This window comes from Chlorocebus sabaeus, chromosome 24, assembly GCF_047675955.1.
Source record: "Chlorocebus sabaeus isolate Y175 chromosome 24, mChlSab1.0.hap1, whole genome shotgun sequence".
In the NCBI taxonomy this organism is placed as follows: domain Eukaryota; kingdom Metazoa; phylum Chordata; class Mammalia; order Primates; family Cercopithecidae; genus Chlorocebus; species Chlorocebus sabaeus.
This window is the reverse complement of record NC_132927.1, coordinates 83,022,879-83,038,580: the sequence shown is the minus strand read 5'-3', so window position 1 is coordinate 83,038,580 and position 15,702 is coordinate 83,022,879. Positions and strand designations below refer to the sequence as shown.

At 43.4% G+C, this 15,702-nt stretch overlaps 1 pseudogene and 1 gene segment (V, D, J or C); both read left to right on the top strand.

Moving 5' to 3' along the window:
* The first annotated feature begins 5,494 nt into the window (after window positions 1-5,494).
* The window catches only part of LOC103229827 (homer protein homolog 2-like), a 150,101-nt pseudogene continuing 139,893 nt past the window's right edge, over window positions 5,495-15,702 (top strand).
* Window positions 7,058-8,020, top strand: LOC103229828 (immunoglobulin heavy variable 4-59-like). The segment is given in 2 exon segments: window positions 7,058-7,357; window positions 7,441-8,020. Coding segments are annotated over 2 exon segments (600 nt in total).

Here is a 15,702-nt window from a genome sequence, read left to right as displayed (position 1 = left end):
TAATTCCCATCATCAATGCATGATAGTTCTTGGTTTCCCACATTCATATTGCCATTTATAATTATGAGGATTGTGTGTTTTAACCACGCTAATAGGTGAGTAATGATATCTAATTTTTATTTAAGTGCACATGTTCCTAATATATATATATTTGGTGAGATGCCTCTCCTGAGAGTTGGTTAATTTTTAATTGCATTTCTTTTGATGAGTTGTAAGTTTACTTGCATATTGGCTATAAAAGTCGTTTAACGAATTAAAAGAATTCATTTAACAAATATGTGACTTGGAATTATTTTCTCCAAGTCTGTGGCTGTCTTTTACTCCCTTATCAGTGGTCATTGCAGAAAAATGTGTATGTGTGTGTGTGTTTGCACACATTTAGATTAAAAAACATAAAAAAGTATTCATCCATAGATAATGTCTTTGGCATTATATCTGAAATCTCATTATAAAATATACTAATAGTGATTATTTTTTCCCATGTCTCTAATCTCAGGACACAATCAACTCATGAGTGTTTAAGCTTCACCTACTTGATTGGAGGACTCTCCACCTGAGATATTTGGAATGCTTCTGCAGAGATATGTGTTATTCTTCCCATTATTTCTCTATTTAGTCATCTATTAATATCCGTATTGGTGTATGGATGTCTATTTCGTTCTCTGAAGAAGATCCATGCTACAGTGTTCATTTTATTGTTCAAATCATCACAATTTTATTAGGTGCTGGGAGCCAATTTATTTTGGATCCTGCATCCTTACAGCACACCTCATCCTTTTGTTTTTGAATACTTCCCTGTGTCCTGGCATTACAATACATTCTAAGGACGTTTTATATATTACCTTTTTTCGGACATAGAATCAGCCATTTTTCTAAAGACTGCTTGTTTCTGATGTTAAAGAATAGTATTAAAACAAAATATTGTAATACTGGGTATGTGTGTTGTTAATGTGGCATAGGTACTCTTAGGACCTTTCAACAAACTGACCTAGTAAATGGGCATGTTTCTATGAACCCATATTTGTGGACACATTGAAACTTTTATGCATCTAATCTTCTGTAACTTTATTGCATTCAAAATGAAAAAACACTGGCCTCTCCACCCAAATGTGTTACCACACGGACCTTGCTAGCCCTCCTTTATTGACTGTCCATAACCACCCGCTGCAAAGTGAGGATCCTCATCCCACTATATGCCGTTTGATTACTTAGCTGCACAATTTCAGGACACATGCACAGTAGTATCAGAAATGTAAAGCTGTATCCTTGTGGGAAACATGTTTATCTACTAGAATAGAGTGTTTATGTGCAATTTCTTTACACTTTAAACTCACAGAATTTCCTCATTTTCAAAGTTCTTTAGGTCAGCGACTTCATTTCCCACATTCTTCAATGAAGTTATTTCAATGACACTGTATAATTTGATTTATTTGAAATTCTGTAAGAGCCAAAACTATAGTCAAGGAAACGTATAGAAGATATTCTAGGCATTTAGAGAGTGGATATAAAATAAGTTTAAAAGACACTGTTTAACAAAACTAAAACTATTTTTATTGATATGCAATGGTTGAGACATGACACAATTTGTCTGAGCACATAATTTTGTGATGGAAAACATAAATCTAAATAAATACAATTTAAAAAGTTCATTAACCCCAGGATCAAATGCAGATTGTATAAAATAATAACTTATTTGGTAAGTGTAGGATGTCATGAGATGCATGCAACAAAGATAAAGTAATTTTCCACATTGCATATACCATGTTTCCATTCATTAAAGACATTTTATTTAAAAAATCAATTATCTACTTGACCAGGATCCCTGGAGGATCCTCTTCTTGGTGCCAAGATCACACCACTGCACTCCAGCCTGGTGACAGAATGAGACTGTGTCTCAAAAAATTTTTAAAAAATTCAAAAAAGCAATAAAATGTGGTACGTATACACTATGGAATATACGTAGCCATAAAACCAAATGAGATCATGTCCTTTGCAGGGGCAAGGATGGAGCTGGAGGCCATTACACTTAGCAAACTAATGCTGGTGCAGAAAACCAAATAATGCATTTTCTCACTTATAAGTGGGAGCTAAATGATGGGAACACATGGAACAGAGAGGGGAACAAGGCACACTGGGCCTAACAGAGGGCAGAGAGTGGGAGGAGAGAGATGACCAGGAAAAATAACTAATGGACACTAGGCTTAATACCGGGGTGATGAAATAATCTGTACAACAAACCCCCAAGGCACACGTTTACTTATGTAAAAACTGCACATCCTGCACATATACCCCTGAACTTAAAATAAAATATAAAATGAAGTAAATTAAATGTTTGTTCAAAACTATCAGAGACTTAAATAAGAAAATCCTGTATTATTTTTGCTATTTATGTATCAGCCAGTATTTGGAAATGTATTATCTTATACTTACACATTTTCAATTTAAAAAAATGATGAGTTTTGTGGTCTAGTGGATGGTCTATCCTTGGGAATGATCCACGTGCTTAGGAAAAGGTTGGGTACTCTGTAGGCATTGAGTGAAATGTTCCATCAATATCCATTACGTCCATTTGGTCTGTCATGTAGATTTAGTCTAAGATTTCATTGTTAATTTTCTGTCTGGAAAATCTGTCTAATGCTGAGAGTGCAGTGTTAAAGTCTCAGCTATTATTGTATTAGGGTCTAGGTCTCTGTTTAGCTCTAATAATATTCGCTTGGTATAGCTGGGTGCTCCAGTGTTGGGTCCATATGTATGTATGTTTATAACCCTAAGTCAACAAAGGTTGCAGCCCTGTTCTCCCTGTCACTGCCTCAGTTCAGCACAGCTGCCTCCTCTCTCAGGGTTTCTGACTCCCCTGGGATGTGGGTTGCCACACTGTTTCTCTCAAACAACAATACACAGCCATGTCCTCATCCTTTAGGCTGCTGATCTGCAGATATGCTGTGCTGACAGAGGTGTCCACGGAGAAGACAAACCATCCTGTGAAGCCCTGGGCATACAATGGGTTCCCAGTGTTGGTGTTGATCCATCCCATCTATTCAAGCCCTTGTCCAGGGGCCTGTCGCACCCAGTTCATAACATAGCTAGTGAAGGTATAGCCAGAAGCCTTGCAGGAGAACTTCACTGAGCCCCAGGCTGCTTCATCTGAGGCCCAGACTGCACCAGCTGCACCTGGGAGTGAGTACCTGTGCAGAGGACACAGGAGCGCAAGAAGTCTCACTTGACTGGCCTGGTTTCTTCCTCAGGCCTGGGACTGGGGACTGCCACCGCCACTAGGTTTTTTCTTCCTGGCAAGCAAATAGCCCAGGATTATTTTCTTTCATTGGTTGAGAAAGACTTTACCCAAACTTCAGCTCAGTTCAGGCATGCACTGTCCCTGAATGGGCAGCTCCTAGGTGGGCAGAAGCAGGCAAATGGTGTGTGTCCATAGGACCCGGAGCCTCTCTCTCCTTGGATTAGGCCACCTCCTCAGGATTACAGGGCTCTTCAATTTTCTCAACATGCTGTTGTACCAGATAAGCACAAAAACACTTAATTTCATTATGTTTTGCTTTTTCAAAATTATTTAAAAAATAAAGGTAATAATTTAACAGTAAACATATTACAACCAACTATACATGAGATCCTTCCTCCTGTGCTTCAACATTTCTTCTCAGGACTTTGTACGCATTAATATTTTCAGTTTTTTTCTGAGATGGAATGCTGATGTCTCCTTATTACAAATTATTCTTTTTTTTTGTTTTTTTAACTATACTATAAGTTCTAGAGTACACGTGCACAACGTGCAGGTTTGTTACATATGTATACTTGTGCCATGTTGGTGTGCTGCACCCATCAACTCGTCAGCACCCATCAACTTGTCCTTTATATCAGGTATAACTCCCAGTGCAATCCCTCCCCCCCTCCTCCCCATAATAGGCCCTGGTGTGTGATGTTCCCCTTCTCGAGTCCAAGTGATCTCATTGTTCAGTTCCCACCTATGAGTGAGAACATGTGGTGTTTGGTTTTCTGTTCTTGTGATAGTTTGCTGAGAATGATAGTTTCCAGCTGCATCCATGTCCCTACAAAGGACACAAACTCATCCTTTTTTTGGCTGCATAGTATTCCATGGTGTATATGTGCCACATTTTCTTAATCCAGTCTGTCACTGATGGACATTTGGGTTGATTCCAAGTCTTTGCTATTGTGAATAGTTCTGCAATGAACATACGTGTGCATGTGTCTTTATAGCAGCATGATTTATAATCCTTTAGGTATATACCCAGTAATGGGATGGCTGGGTCATATGGTACTTCTAGTTCTAGATCCTTGAGGAATCGCCATACTGTTTTCCATAATGGTTGAACTAGTTTACAATCCCACCAACAGTGTAAAAGTGTTCCTATTTCTCCACATCCTCTCCAGCACCTGTTGTTTCCTGACTTTTTAATGATTGCCATTCTAACTGGTGTGAGATGGCATCTCATTGTGGTTTTGATTTGCATTTCTCTGATGGCCAGTGATGATGAGCATTTTTTCATATGTCTGCTGGCTGTATGAATGTCTTCTTTTGAGAACTGTCTGTTCATATCCTTTGCCCACTTTTTGATGGGGTTGTTTTTTTCTTGCAAATTTGTTTGAGTTCTTTGTAGGTTCTGGATATTAGCCCTTTGTCAGATGAGTAGATTGCAAAAATTTTCTCCTATTCTGCAGGTTACCTGTTCACTCTGATGGTAGTTTCCTTTGCTGTGCAGAAGCTCTTTAGTTTAATTAGATCCCATTTGTCAATTTTGGGTTTTGTTGTCGTTGCTTTTGGTGTTTTAGACATGAAGTCCTTGCCCATGCCTATGTCCTGAATGGTATTACCTAGGTTTTCTTCTAGGGTTTTCATGGTATTAGGTCTAACATTTAAGTCTCTAATCCTTCTTTCTTGCCGTTAGATCACAGACTGCTGTGCTAGCAATGAGGGAGGCTCCGTGGGTGTGGGACCCTCCCAGCCAGTTGTGGGATATAATCTCCTGGTGTTTCGTTTGCTAAGACCCTTGGTAAAGTGCAGTATTGGGGTGGAAGTTACCCGATTTTCCAGGTGTTATGTGTCTCGGTTCCCCTGGCTAGGAAAAGGGATTCCCTTCCCGCTCGCGCTTCCCAGGTGAGGAGATGCCTTGCCCTGCTTCAGCTCTTGCTGGTCGGGCTGCAGCAGCTGACCAGCACTGATTGTCCAGCACTACCTAGTGAGATGAACAGGGTACCTCGGTTGAAAATGCAGAAATCACCCGACTTCTGTGTCGCTGGCCCTGGGAGCTGGAGACTGGAGCTGTTCCTATTCGGCCATCTTGCTCTGCCTGCCACCCCGACAGATTATTCTTTGAATTTTTCTCTCCACACAGTGATTTTTTCCAGAGCCCCCGCCTGCGCCTTGCAGAATGGAGCAGTGCTGGGGCTGAACCAAGAGCGCAGGGGCTGCTGTGTGCACCCGGGGAGGGGATGCTAAATGGGCGGGGAGGGAGTGCAAAAAGCTGGGTCAGAGCAGCTGTTGGAACAACGTCAGACATGGGAGAACAGCCCATCTTCACCACCCAAGTGCAGGTCTTCCAGATTGACCCCAACACCAAGAAGAACTGGATGCCTGTGAGCCACAGGCGGTCACGGTTTCCTGCTTCTATGATGTCACAAGGAACAGCTATGGGATCGTCAGTGTGGACGGAGCCAAGGTAACCATAAACAGCACAGTCACACGGAATCTGACCTTCACCAACATGTCACAGACGTCTGGGCAGTGGGCCGACAGCAGAGCCAACACTGAGGTTTGGTTTGGGGTTTTCCTCTGAGTAGCATCTGACAAAGTTTGCAGAGAAATTCCGGGAGGTGGAAGAAGCCGCCAAGATAGCCAAAGACAAGACCCAGGAGAACACGGAGCCCTCGAGTGATCATCCCCGAGAACCCGGGCGTGGAGCCCCATCTTCTACTCCGGCATCCAGTGTCAACGGGACGGACGATGGAAAGGCCTCTCACGCCGCTGCAGCCGACAGGCACCTGCAGTCTGGGAACCACAAGCTGAAGGCGGCCTTGAGGCACGGGCGCTGCCCACGGGAAGAGGCGGGAGATGGAGCTGCAGACCCGGCGGGAGGGCGACGCCCGGCTGCCCACGGCGCTGCAGGAGTCGGCGGCCAGCGCGGAGCAGAGGAAGAGGCCGTGAGATCCACAGAGAGAAGGAGAAGAACACGCAGCTGAGGAGGAGGAGCGAGGAGCTGGAGGCCGAGCTCCGAGAAAAGGAGGCAGAGCTGGAAGATCTCCGGAAACAAAGTGAACTCACACCTCACCTCACGTCAGAGTGAGACGGTGTCTCTGAGAAGATGGAGGCCGCAGAGAGTCGATCAAAACCAGGAAGACAAAGCGCGTTCCCTAAAGACAGAGGCTGAGGAGAGCAAATCCCGACAGCGCCACCTGGAGGTGGAGGTGAAGAGCTTCCTGGAGACGCTGGACCGGAAGATCCACGACCTGCATGGCTTCCGCCCAGTCCTCCTAAGCTGCGCACCCACAACTAGTGCTGGCCGAGGCCCAGGCCCCGCCGGTGAGTCCCAAGCCTGTTGGGAGACCAGATGGCACTAGGACGTTCCGTGTGTGTGTTGCGTCTATAAATGGAGGGATAGTTTGTCGTGTTTCCAAACCAGTTGTTGGTTGGAGATACATTCCACTACCTTCTCCTTACATTGCAGACAGAATCCCAAACTTCAAACGGTCACAAAAGGGAAGGTCTCAGATTTTTTTTTTTTTTTTTATGATGCACTCTCTGGGACAGATATATTCCCTCTAACCATGATGGATATTGTGAATTACCATAAACATTGCATGGATGTAGGTTTGTATAAATTCACTGTGATGAGTATATTTAGCTGCTGCCCTAATGTTTTTGAATGGAGATTTGACAATTTAGATAACCTGGATGTTTGGTTGGTTTCATATAAATCTTCACGGGTAGAACAGCATTGAACCTATTCCAAAATCTGTCCGTGATCCATGATCACACTCATCTCCCAGACAAGCTCCTTCAGCACATTTCCTACCTGGAAGAAGAGGACTCTGGGCTTGGTGAGGGGAGGCCCCAGGAAGAGAACTGAGTTCTCAGAGGGCACAGCCAGCATCCTCCTCTCAGGGTGAGCCCCAAAGACTGGGGCCTCCCTCATCCCTTTTCACCTCTCCATACAAAGGCACCACCCACATGCAAATCCTCACTTAGGCACCCACAGGAAACCACCACACATTTCCTTAAATTCAGGGTCCAGCTCACATGGGAAATGTTCTCTGAGAGTCATGGACCTCCTGTGCAAGAACATGAAGCACCTGTGGTTCTTCCTCCTCCTGGTGGCAGCTCCCAGATGTGAGTGTCTCGGGGATGCAGATATGACGATATGGGAGGCTGTCTCTGATCCCAGGGCTCACTGTGGGTCTCTCTGTTCACAGGGGTCCTGTCCCAGGTGCAGCTGCAGGAGTCGGGCCCAGCAGTGGTGAAGCCTTCGGAGACCCTGTCCCTCACCTGCGCTGTCTCTGGTGGCTCTATCAGCAGTAGCTACTGGAGCTGGATCCGCCAGTCCCCAGGGAAGGGGCTGGAGTGGATTGGGTATATCTATGGTAGTAGTGGTGGGAGCACCAGCTACAACCCCTCCCTCAAGAGTCGAGTCACTATGTCAGTAGACACGTCCAAGAACCAGTTCTCCCTGAAGCTGAGCTCTGTGACCGCCGCGGACACGGCCGTGTATTACTGTGCGAGATACACAGTGAGGGGAGGTGAGTGTGAGCCCAGACACAAACCTCCCTGCAGGGAGGCGGAGGGGGCGGGCGCAGGTGCCGCTCAGGACCAGCAGGGGGCGCGCGGGGCCCACAGAGCAGGAGGCCGGGTCAGGAGCAGGTGCAGGGAGGGCGGGGCTTCCTCATCTGCTGAGTGCTCTCCCTCCTCACCAGCACCTCGGCTGTCCCCAGGGCTCCTCTTTCTTTGATATCTGTGGTTCTGCTTCCTCACATTCTTCTGCCAGAAAAGAAAGGAAGAAGGCACATTTTCCTCTTACAATTGAGGTTTCACCGATTACTAGGAACCTTCCTACAAGTTCCTGCATGGCCCATTATTCCTTAGTGATTTAAAAAAATATATTCTAATGCTTCTCACCATCTCTTGATTTGTATCATAAATTGAATTGTGCCCTCTTTGAAATTCATATGCTGAAATCATAATTGTTAAGTGAGTTTTATGTCACAGTCAAATAATAAGTAATATTTTTTCAAATGCTACCGTTGCCACTAAACTCATCCAGGAGCCTGAAATCTGCTCTGGGCACTGCCTTCTTCTCAAGCGTCCCACACTGCAGCTTGCTATAGAGGAGGAGGCATGAAAACAGGGCCCTCCCTCTCCTGGTGAAAACAAGCCCACTGCTGGCCCTGCAGTTCTAGATGAAGAGCCACAGCCCTGGCCTTCCCACGGGTTTCCATTTGGTAATCAGGACTGAACACAGAGGACTCACTATGTGGTTTGAGATAGAGAAATTTTTGTTGTTGGTATTTTAAAAGGTAACTCATAGAGAACTATAGTGAGAGTGAGTGGATATGAGTGAGAGAAACAGTGGATATGTTTGGCAGTTTCTGACCAGGATGTGTGTGTATTTCCAGGAGTTCAGTGTGAGGTGCAGCTGTTGAGTCCATAGAGGACCTGAGACAACCTGGAAAGTTCCTGAGACTCTCCTGTGTAGCCTCTGGATTTGCCTTCAGTAGCTACTGAATGAGCTGGGTTCACCAGTCTCCAGGGAAGGGACTGGAGTGAGCAATAGATGTAAAATACGATGGAAGTCAGATATACGATGCAGACTCTGTGAAGGGCAGATTCTCAATCTCCAACGACAATTCTAAGAACTCGCTGTATCTGCAAATGAATAGTCTGAGAGCTGAGGACATGGCCATGTATGGCTGTACATAAGGTCCCAAGTGAGGAAACATCAGTGTGAGTCCAGACACAAAACTTCCTGCAAAAAGAAGAAAGGAGTCTGGGCTGAAGGGGACATGCAGCACTCACAAAACAGGTGCAGCCCCAGGGCAGGTGCAGACGGAGGGAGAGCAAGGGCTGCTTTCCTTCAGTGTCTGTGGTTTCCTCTGCTTCTAACATTTCCCCTCTGAGCCTCTGTACATTTATGTTTTGTGCCCACCAGGAGTTCCCTGGATTAGAAAACTAATTTAAAAGAGGAAACATTCTCATATGTCCTAAAAACAGAGGTAAATATTGGAGGCAGAAAATGCATAGGTGGCCAGGTGAGTCTGTAGACACTGCCACCCCACAATGCCAGATTCACAAGTAGTGCTGGAGAAGGGTGGGAGTTTGATGGAGCTTCCCTAATGACCCTGTGGTCCAAGTTAAGTCTAGCAAGGCCATTGGTGCCTCGCTGAGCACAGTTGTCCATCAGGGATCTCCACTGTGTCCCAGCAGCAGCCATGCCGTAGTGTCTCCACTGTGCACCATCACTGTCTGGGAGGGGCTCCCAGGATGGGTGTCTTCGGCACACACCAGGTGACAGGTGTTAGAGTGCAGGGCAGCAGCTGGTGACCTGGGCTATTGGGCTCCCTGATGTTGGAGGGATTGGAGGTGCATTCTCAGGGCCAGCACACTGTGGATTTTTATATAAAAACCACGATTTTACTTCGTTTTCTCAGATGACATATTTAATTAACAAAATCTGCAAACAATTGTAATTTTCAACTTTACCCCAAATTCATTGTTCCTTAATTCTGTGCAGGATCCAGACATGGTATTGCCTTCTCATGAGAAATTGTTCGATCTAAACTGAAACCAGTCATTTCTCCTATTCTTTGGTTTCTCCCCATGTGCAGAGATCTTGATTAGAGTAATTTTGGTATTTTCCCCACAATCGCCCTTGCCTCCCCAAATAAAGAACAGAAATTGTCCTCACTCTGAGTCTGAGGGAGGAGCTGTTCCTGTACCACTCAGGGCCTGCAGAGACCCCCAGGTGCAGCTTCACTGAGTCAGGTGTTTCACTCCCTGTGATTGCTGCTAAGGTCTAATTGTGGGCTCAGAATTAGGACAGTATTTAGGTTATCAGAGGTCAATCCTATTCTAAAAATCATCATTATCACACATAGAGGTGATAATTCAATGTTCATTTTTCTAACAGCAGTTTCTCTTTTTTATTTGGTTGCAAGTTTGAGAAAAGAAACATGTGATAATTTTTTTTAATCTAACCTCAAAATCTACTGAACTGTTCTAGGAGACTCACAATTTGGACAATATGAGCTCTTTATTCTCAAAAAATATGTGTGTATTTGGGAATTTCACCATGTTGTCCAGAACCTGTTAACATCAACAACTATGTTTCTCATGACACTTCTGGCTTGCGACATCCTCACAGACCCTCTCCCTCACCTGCACTGTCTCTGGAGTCCCCATCACTACCAGTGCTTCCTGCTAGAATTGTATCTGCTCCTAGAAAATGGACAGGAGTGGATCAGGTTCATGGGTTGTGAAGGGAGCACACATTACAACCCACTTCTCAAGAGTCCATATCCACATCCAAGAAACAGTTCCTACAGCTGAGCTTTTGTCTACTGAATACACAACTATTCATTTTTAAGAAAAGACACAATGAGGGGACTTTATTGTGAGCCTAGACACAAACCTCCCTGCAGGGGTGCATATGACCAGCATGGGGCACTCGGGCAGTACGGGGGCTTAGGATGATTGTCAGGGGTCAGGATGAGCAGGATCAACGCTCAGCATTGGGGCAGATGCAATAGGGCAGAAAAGGGGCTGTAGATGTGGGTTGTTTTCACCATCATTTTTCACCACCAGTCACCCTCCACTACATCTTTTCTAATGTGTCTGAGTGTTCATATGATTAGAAAATGGCATTTATGTAAACACTAATATATACCCATATGGAGGTGCATCAAGTTGTCTTCTCCATCTTACATGGACCTTGTCCATCAAGCACTAAGTCCCTGTGTTTACTTGAGTACCTCATACATCATGGTCAAAACAGGTATGGTCTCTTTCTTTGTCTTAGTCTCTTCTCCTCCCTTTTCTCTCTGTCAAACAAAAACACACAAACTGATAAACGCACAGAGCTCCCCAACTTTAATTATCTGATGTATTGAAGCACACTGATTAATGTGCAGCTTTTCCACTTTGCCTGCTACTCATGTTATTAAGAACCATGTGTTTCTCAGCTGGGTACTTCTTTAAGCTAAGTAGCATCTTTGTTTATTATACCCAGAGACCAAAAGTGATCCAAGTGTTAGTCAGCAGCTTAACTGGTAAGCAAATTGTGGAAAATTCATTTACTGGAATAATACCCACTGTTACAATCAAGTACTGCTGGATACACTCAACACCATGCTTAAAGTAACAAGTACCTGAATGAGTAAAATAAGTCAAACAAATACAAGTGCATACATATAATTCCACTTCTATAATTTCTATAAAGTAAAAATGAACTTAAAGTTGCATAAAAACATCTGTAGTTAACTGTGGACATGGTACAAGAAGAGAAGGTGTAGAAAGGAGAAACTACAGGAGAGCAAAAGGAAATTTCTAGGATAATTTATTTTTTCTCTGTTAGTAAAAGTGAGGATTATGTCAATATTTGTAAAATTGTACACTTTATGTAAAGATTCTTATTTGCTAATTTCACCTCTTTAAAATATTGCAAATTTTAAAATGTGTAATTTGGTAGAAAAGGTGCTAGAGATGAATAAAATACATAAAAAGTCAGAGACTCTTGAATATACGCATGAATGAACCCTGGATCTCGCTATACTTTTAGGGAAACACTAGAATACAAAAACATAATGACAGGATTTCAGTACATGAAAGGAGCTTCTCAAACCCCAGGAGGCACGTCCAACTGCATCCTGGAGTTAACTCAGGGAGCAGACATGTCCTTTGGAAGGAGCCATGACACCAAGCTCCCAGCATCCATTGTAGATGACACCATGCAAATGCCAAGAGATCTCGACTAAAATGTTCTGTGAATGTGAGTCTGATTATGCAACACACTCACACCAAGTGAATATGGAAAGCTTAGTTACCTGCATCCTTGAGGTGTCTGCTGAGAGCAGGGCAGGCCTCTCATGAAGGTCCAAAGTGTCTTGGTAGAGCAGAGAAGGAGACTGGCTCGGGGTGTTTATCATGGTTTTGTGGGGGGCTGGGGAGAGCATCCTACCTCCCGTAAGGGTTTTGTGGGGTTTCAAGGTCAAATTGGCATCAAATGAGGGAGCTCCTGCGATTTCTAGGTAGATTTACCTTGTATGCTTGAAAAAAAAAGAGGTGATGAAGGAAAGAGCCTTAAGTTATCAGCAGTCAGGCCTAAACATAGAGTCTGATGACTTACTCTAAATAGCAAGTATACAAATGGTGAGTAAGAAAAGAGACAAGACTCCAACATGGGTGGACAACAGCCAGGTCTGCAGAAAATGAGAAGACTGAATATAAATAAAGAATAATGTGTAGGGGGAGGATATGGAGAAGGATTCTGGTACAATGTCTTGTGTGGAAGCTTTTCATGATTTGAGATCATCAGCTTATTCTGAAGGTCTTAGGTCACCTGTCTTCTTCAAAGTATCAGAAGTGCCAGAGGATATGTGAGGATGCACAGTTTAACTTCTTCTATTTGAGTAGTTTTACAACTGTGTAAAATTCTTAATTCTTTTTTTCTTTTGAGATGGAGTCTAACTCTGTTGCACAGGTTGGACTGCAGTGGTGTGATCGTAGCTGACTGTGATTTTAAATTCCTGGCTCCTACAATCCTCCCACCTCAACCTCCTGAGTAGCAAGTAGCTAGGTTTCCAGGGCCTTTCATCCAAATTCAGTCAATTCTTTTTTTTTTTTTTTTTTTTTTTTTTTTTTTTTTTTTTTTTTTTTGAGCTGGAGTTTCCCTCTTCTTGCCCAGCCTGAAGTGCATGGCACCATCTCAGCTCACTGCAATTTCCCCCTCTTGGGTTCAAGCGATTCTCCTGCCTCAGCCTCCCAAGTAGCTGGGATTACAGGTGTGTGCCACCATGCCAGGTTAATTTTGTATTTTTAGTAGAGACGGGGTTTCTCCATGTTGGTCAGGCTGGTCTTGAACTCCCTACCTCAGGTGATCCACCCACCTTGGCCTCCCAAAGTGACTGGATTACAGGCATGAGGCACTGCACCTGGCCTCCTCATTTTTATTCATATGTTCATTCAGCAGCCACTATATCTTCCCACTGATTTCTTAGCTTTCTTCTTTACTGCCTTTTCCTTTTGAATAAGGTTGTCACTCCTGAGGGAAGATGGGAGGTGGCCTGGACAGGGATTTGGTGCATTCCTCTGTCCCCTCCCAGTTCTTACTGGTTTCTCCAGTGTCTGTAGAAGAGCAGTTTTGGTGGCTTTACCTCTGCAGATAATTTCTCTTGCACAGTAGTGGTGATGGGGAGGTGTGTCTGGATGCATTTCAGCTGTAGTTGCTGTTTTGCTTTCCCAGACTGCACCGTCCCAAGGGGTAGAGGTTGGAGCATTTTGTGATGTGTCCCCAGTACTGAAGAAAAAGGCTTCAATAGCAGGAGGAATTCCTCAACTGTATACACTCTGAGAATTTAAACAATAACTTCACTATCACACAGAATTGAAACCATCCAATGAATATGTCTACTTTAATCTTGTGCTAGCTTAAATGACATTTGGCAGCCTCTGCCCCAGAAAAGATTATCTTCTGCTCCTCTTTATTTCCCTGCAAGTCCTTATCGCTCTTCGGAGTTCAGATATATTGTTTGTCTTATAACGTGAAAACTCTGATGTGTTTAAGAAAATGTGCTAATTTGCAGATCAGTAAGTTTAGTTGTTGTTGTAAGAATAATAACATATTTTTATGGGCTGCCTATATCTCCAAGTGGAGTAGCACCTCTGTGTGTAATACTCAGAAACTAGAAATGATGCAAATATCAAGAAGATACATAGATAAACAGTAATGGCATGCTAATTTATTGTAATAATATCCATCCTTAGAATCAATACATTGTCGATGCTCAACATGTTTGCATCACAAGTAGTTATGACAAGCAAGAAGACACACAAATAAAACACATACTATATAATTCCTGTGTAATCAATTAATGAAACTCAAAACTAAAGTATTAAATGTGAATGAGTGACTCAGAATATGATGGGGGAAGAAAATAATTGGGAAGGAGGAATTGCAGAGGAACACAAGGAAACTTTTAAGTGTAATTTATTTGTGCATCATTTGGATGGCAGAGGAAGAGACAAGGTGGAGGTGCCACACACTTTGGAACCAGATCTCCTGAGAGCTCTGTCACCAGAACAGCTTGAGAGAGGAAAACACATCCTCATGATCGAATCATCTTTCACCAGGCCCCACTTCCAACACTGGGAATTACAGTTTGACATGAGATTTGGGTGGGGACACAAATCCAGACCACATCAGCTGTCTTTCATTTTTGCTCTTGCCTGATTGCTCTGACTAGGATTTCTAGTGTTATATTGAATAGGAGTAGTGAGAGACAGCATCCGTCTCTTGTTCCAGTTCTCAAGGTGTTTGAGCTTTTGCTCACTTAGCATGATGTTGACTGAGTTTGTCATAGATGGCTTTTATTATTTTGAGGTATTTTTGATGCCTAGTCTGTTGAGGGTTTTTATCATGAGTGGATGTTGGATCCTATGAAACACTTTCTCAGGATCTGTTGAGATAATCCTGTTTTTTGCTTTTATTCTGCTCACATGGTGAATCACAGTTACTGAATTGTGGATGTGGAATGAACCTTACCTTCCAGGGGTAAAGCCTACTTGATCATGATGTATTACATTTAAAAGTGTTTCTGGATTCTATTTGCTAGTATTTTGTTGAGGACTTTTAGATTTATGTTAATCAGGAGTATTTATCTTATGTATTTTCTCCATTATGTCTCTTCCTGATGTGTGTGCCAAGGACACACAGTAGAGAAAGGACAGTTTTTTCAATAATGGTGTAAAAACTGGGCATCCATATAAAAAGAAATAAAATTAGGCCTTCTCTAACACCATATAAAAATCAACTAAAGATGAACATAATACCTGAAACCATAAACTCATAGACAACATGGAAAAAAAACTTCCTGTCATTGATTCAGAACTTATTTATTTGTGCACCCTGCACTCTTAACCCAGAAAAGCTGACAGCACTTGACTCACTCGTGAAGGGAGCTCCAAGGACTGCACCCAGAAAAGCGACAACGATGGGCTGACTGAGGTTTTGGGGAGCCAACACTTGTCCCAGCATGCCCTGGTTGAATTACATGAATTTAAGAGAGACGATTTTGTAGCTTTAAGATTTAATATCTACCCTACTGGGTTTCACGTGTGTAGGGGGCCTGTTGGCCATTCCTTTGGCCAATTTATCTCTTTTGGATTGGAATAATTGACCCAACACCTGCACCGTCACTGCACCTTGGAATACACAACTTTCACATTTTCTTAATTTGCAAGCTCACAGATGGAAGGAAGTCGCCTTAAGGCTCAGGTGAGACTTTAGACATTTGAGTTGGAGGCTGACCAAGTTAAGACTTTTGGGAATTATTGAAAAAAAGATGATTATATTTTGCAATGCAAGGACATGAGAATTTTGGGCCCGAGACTGCAACGATATAGTTTAGATGTTCTCCCTTCCAAATGTCATGGTGAAATATGATACTCAATGTTGAAGGTGGGACCGA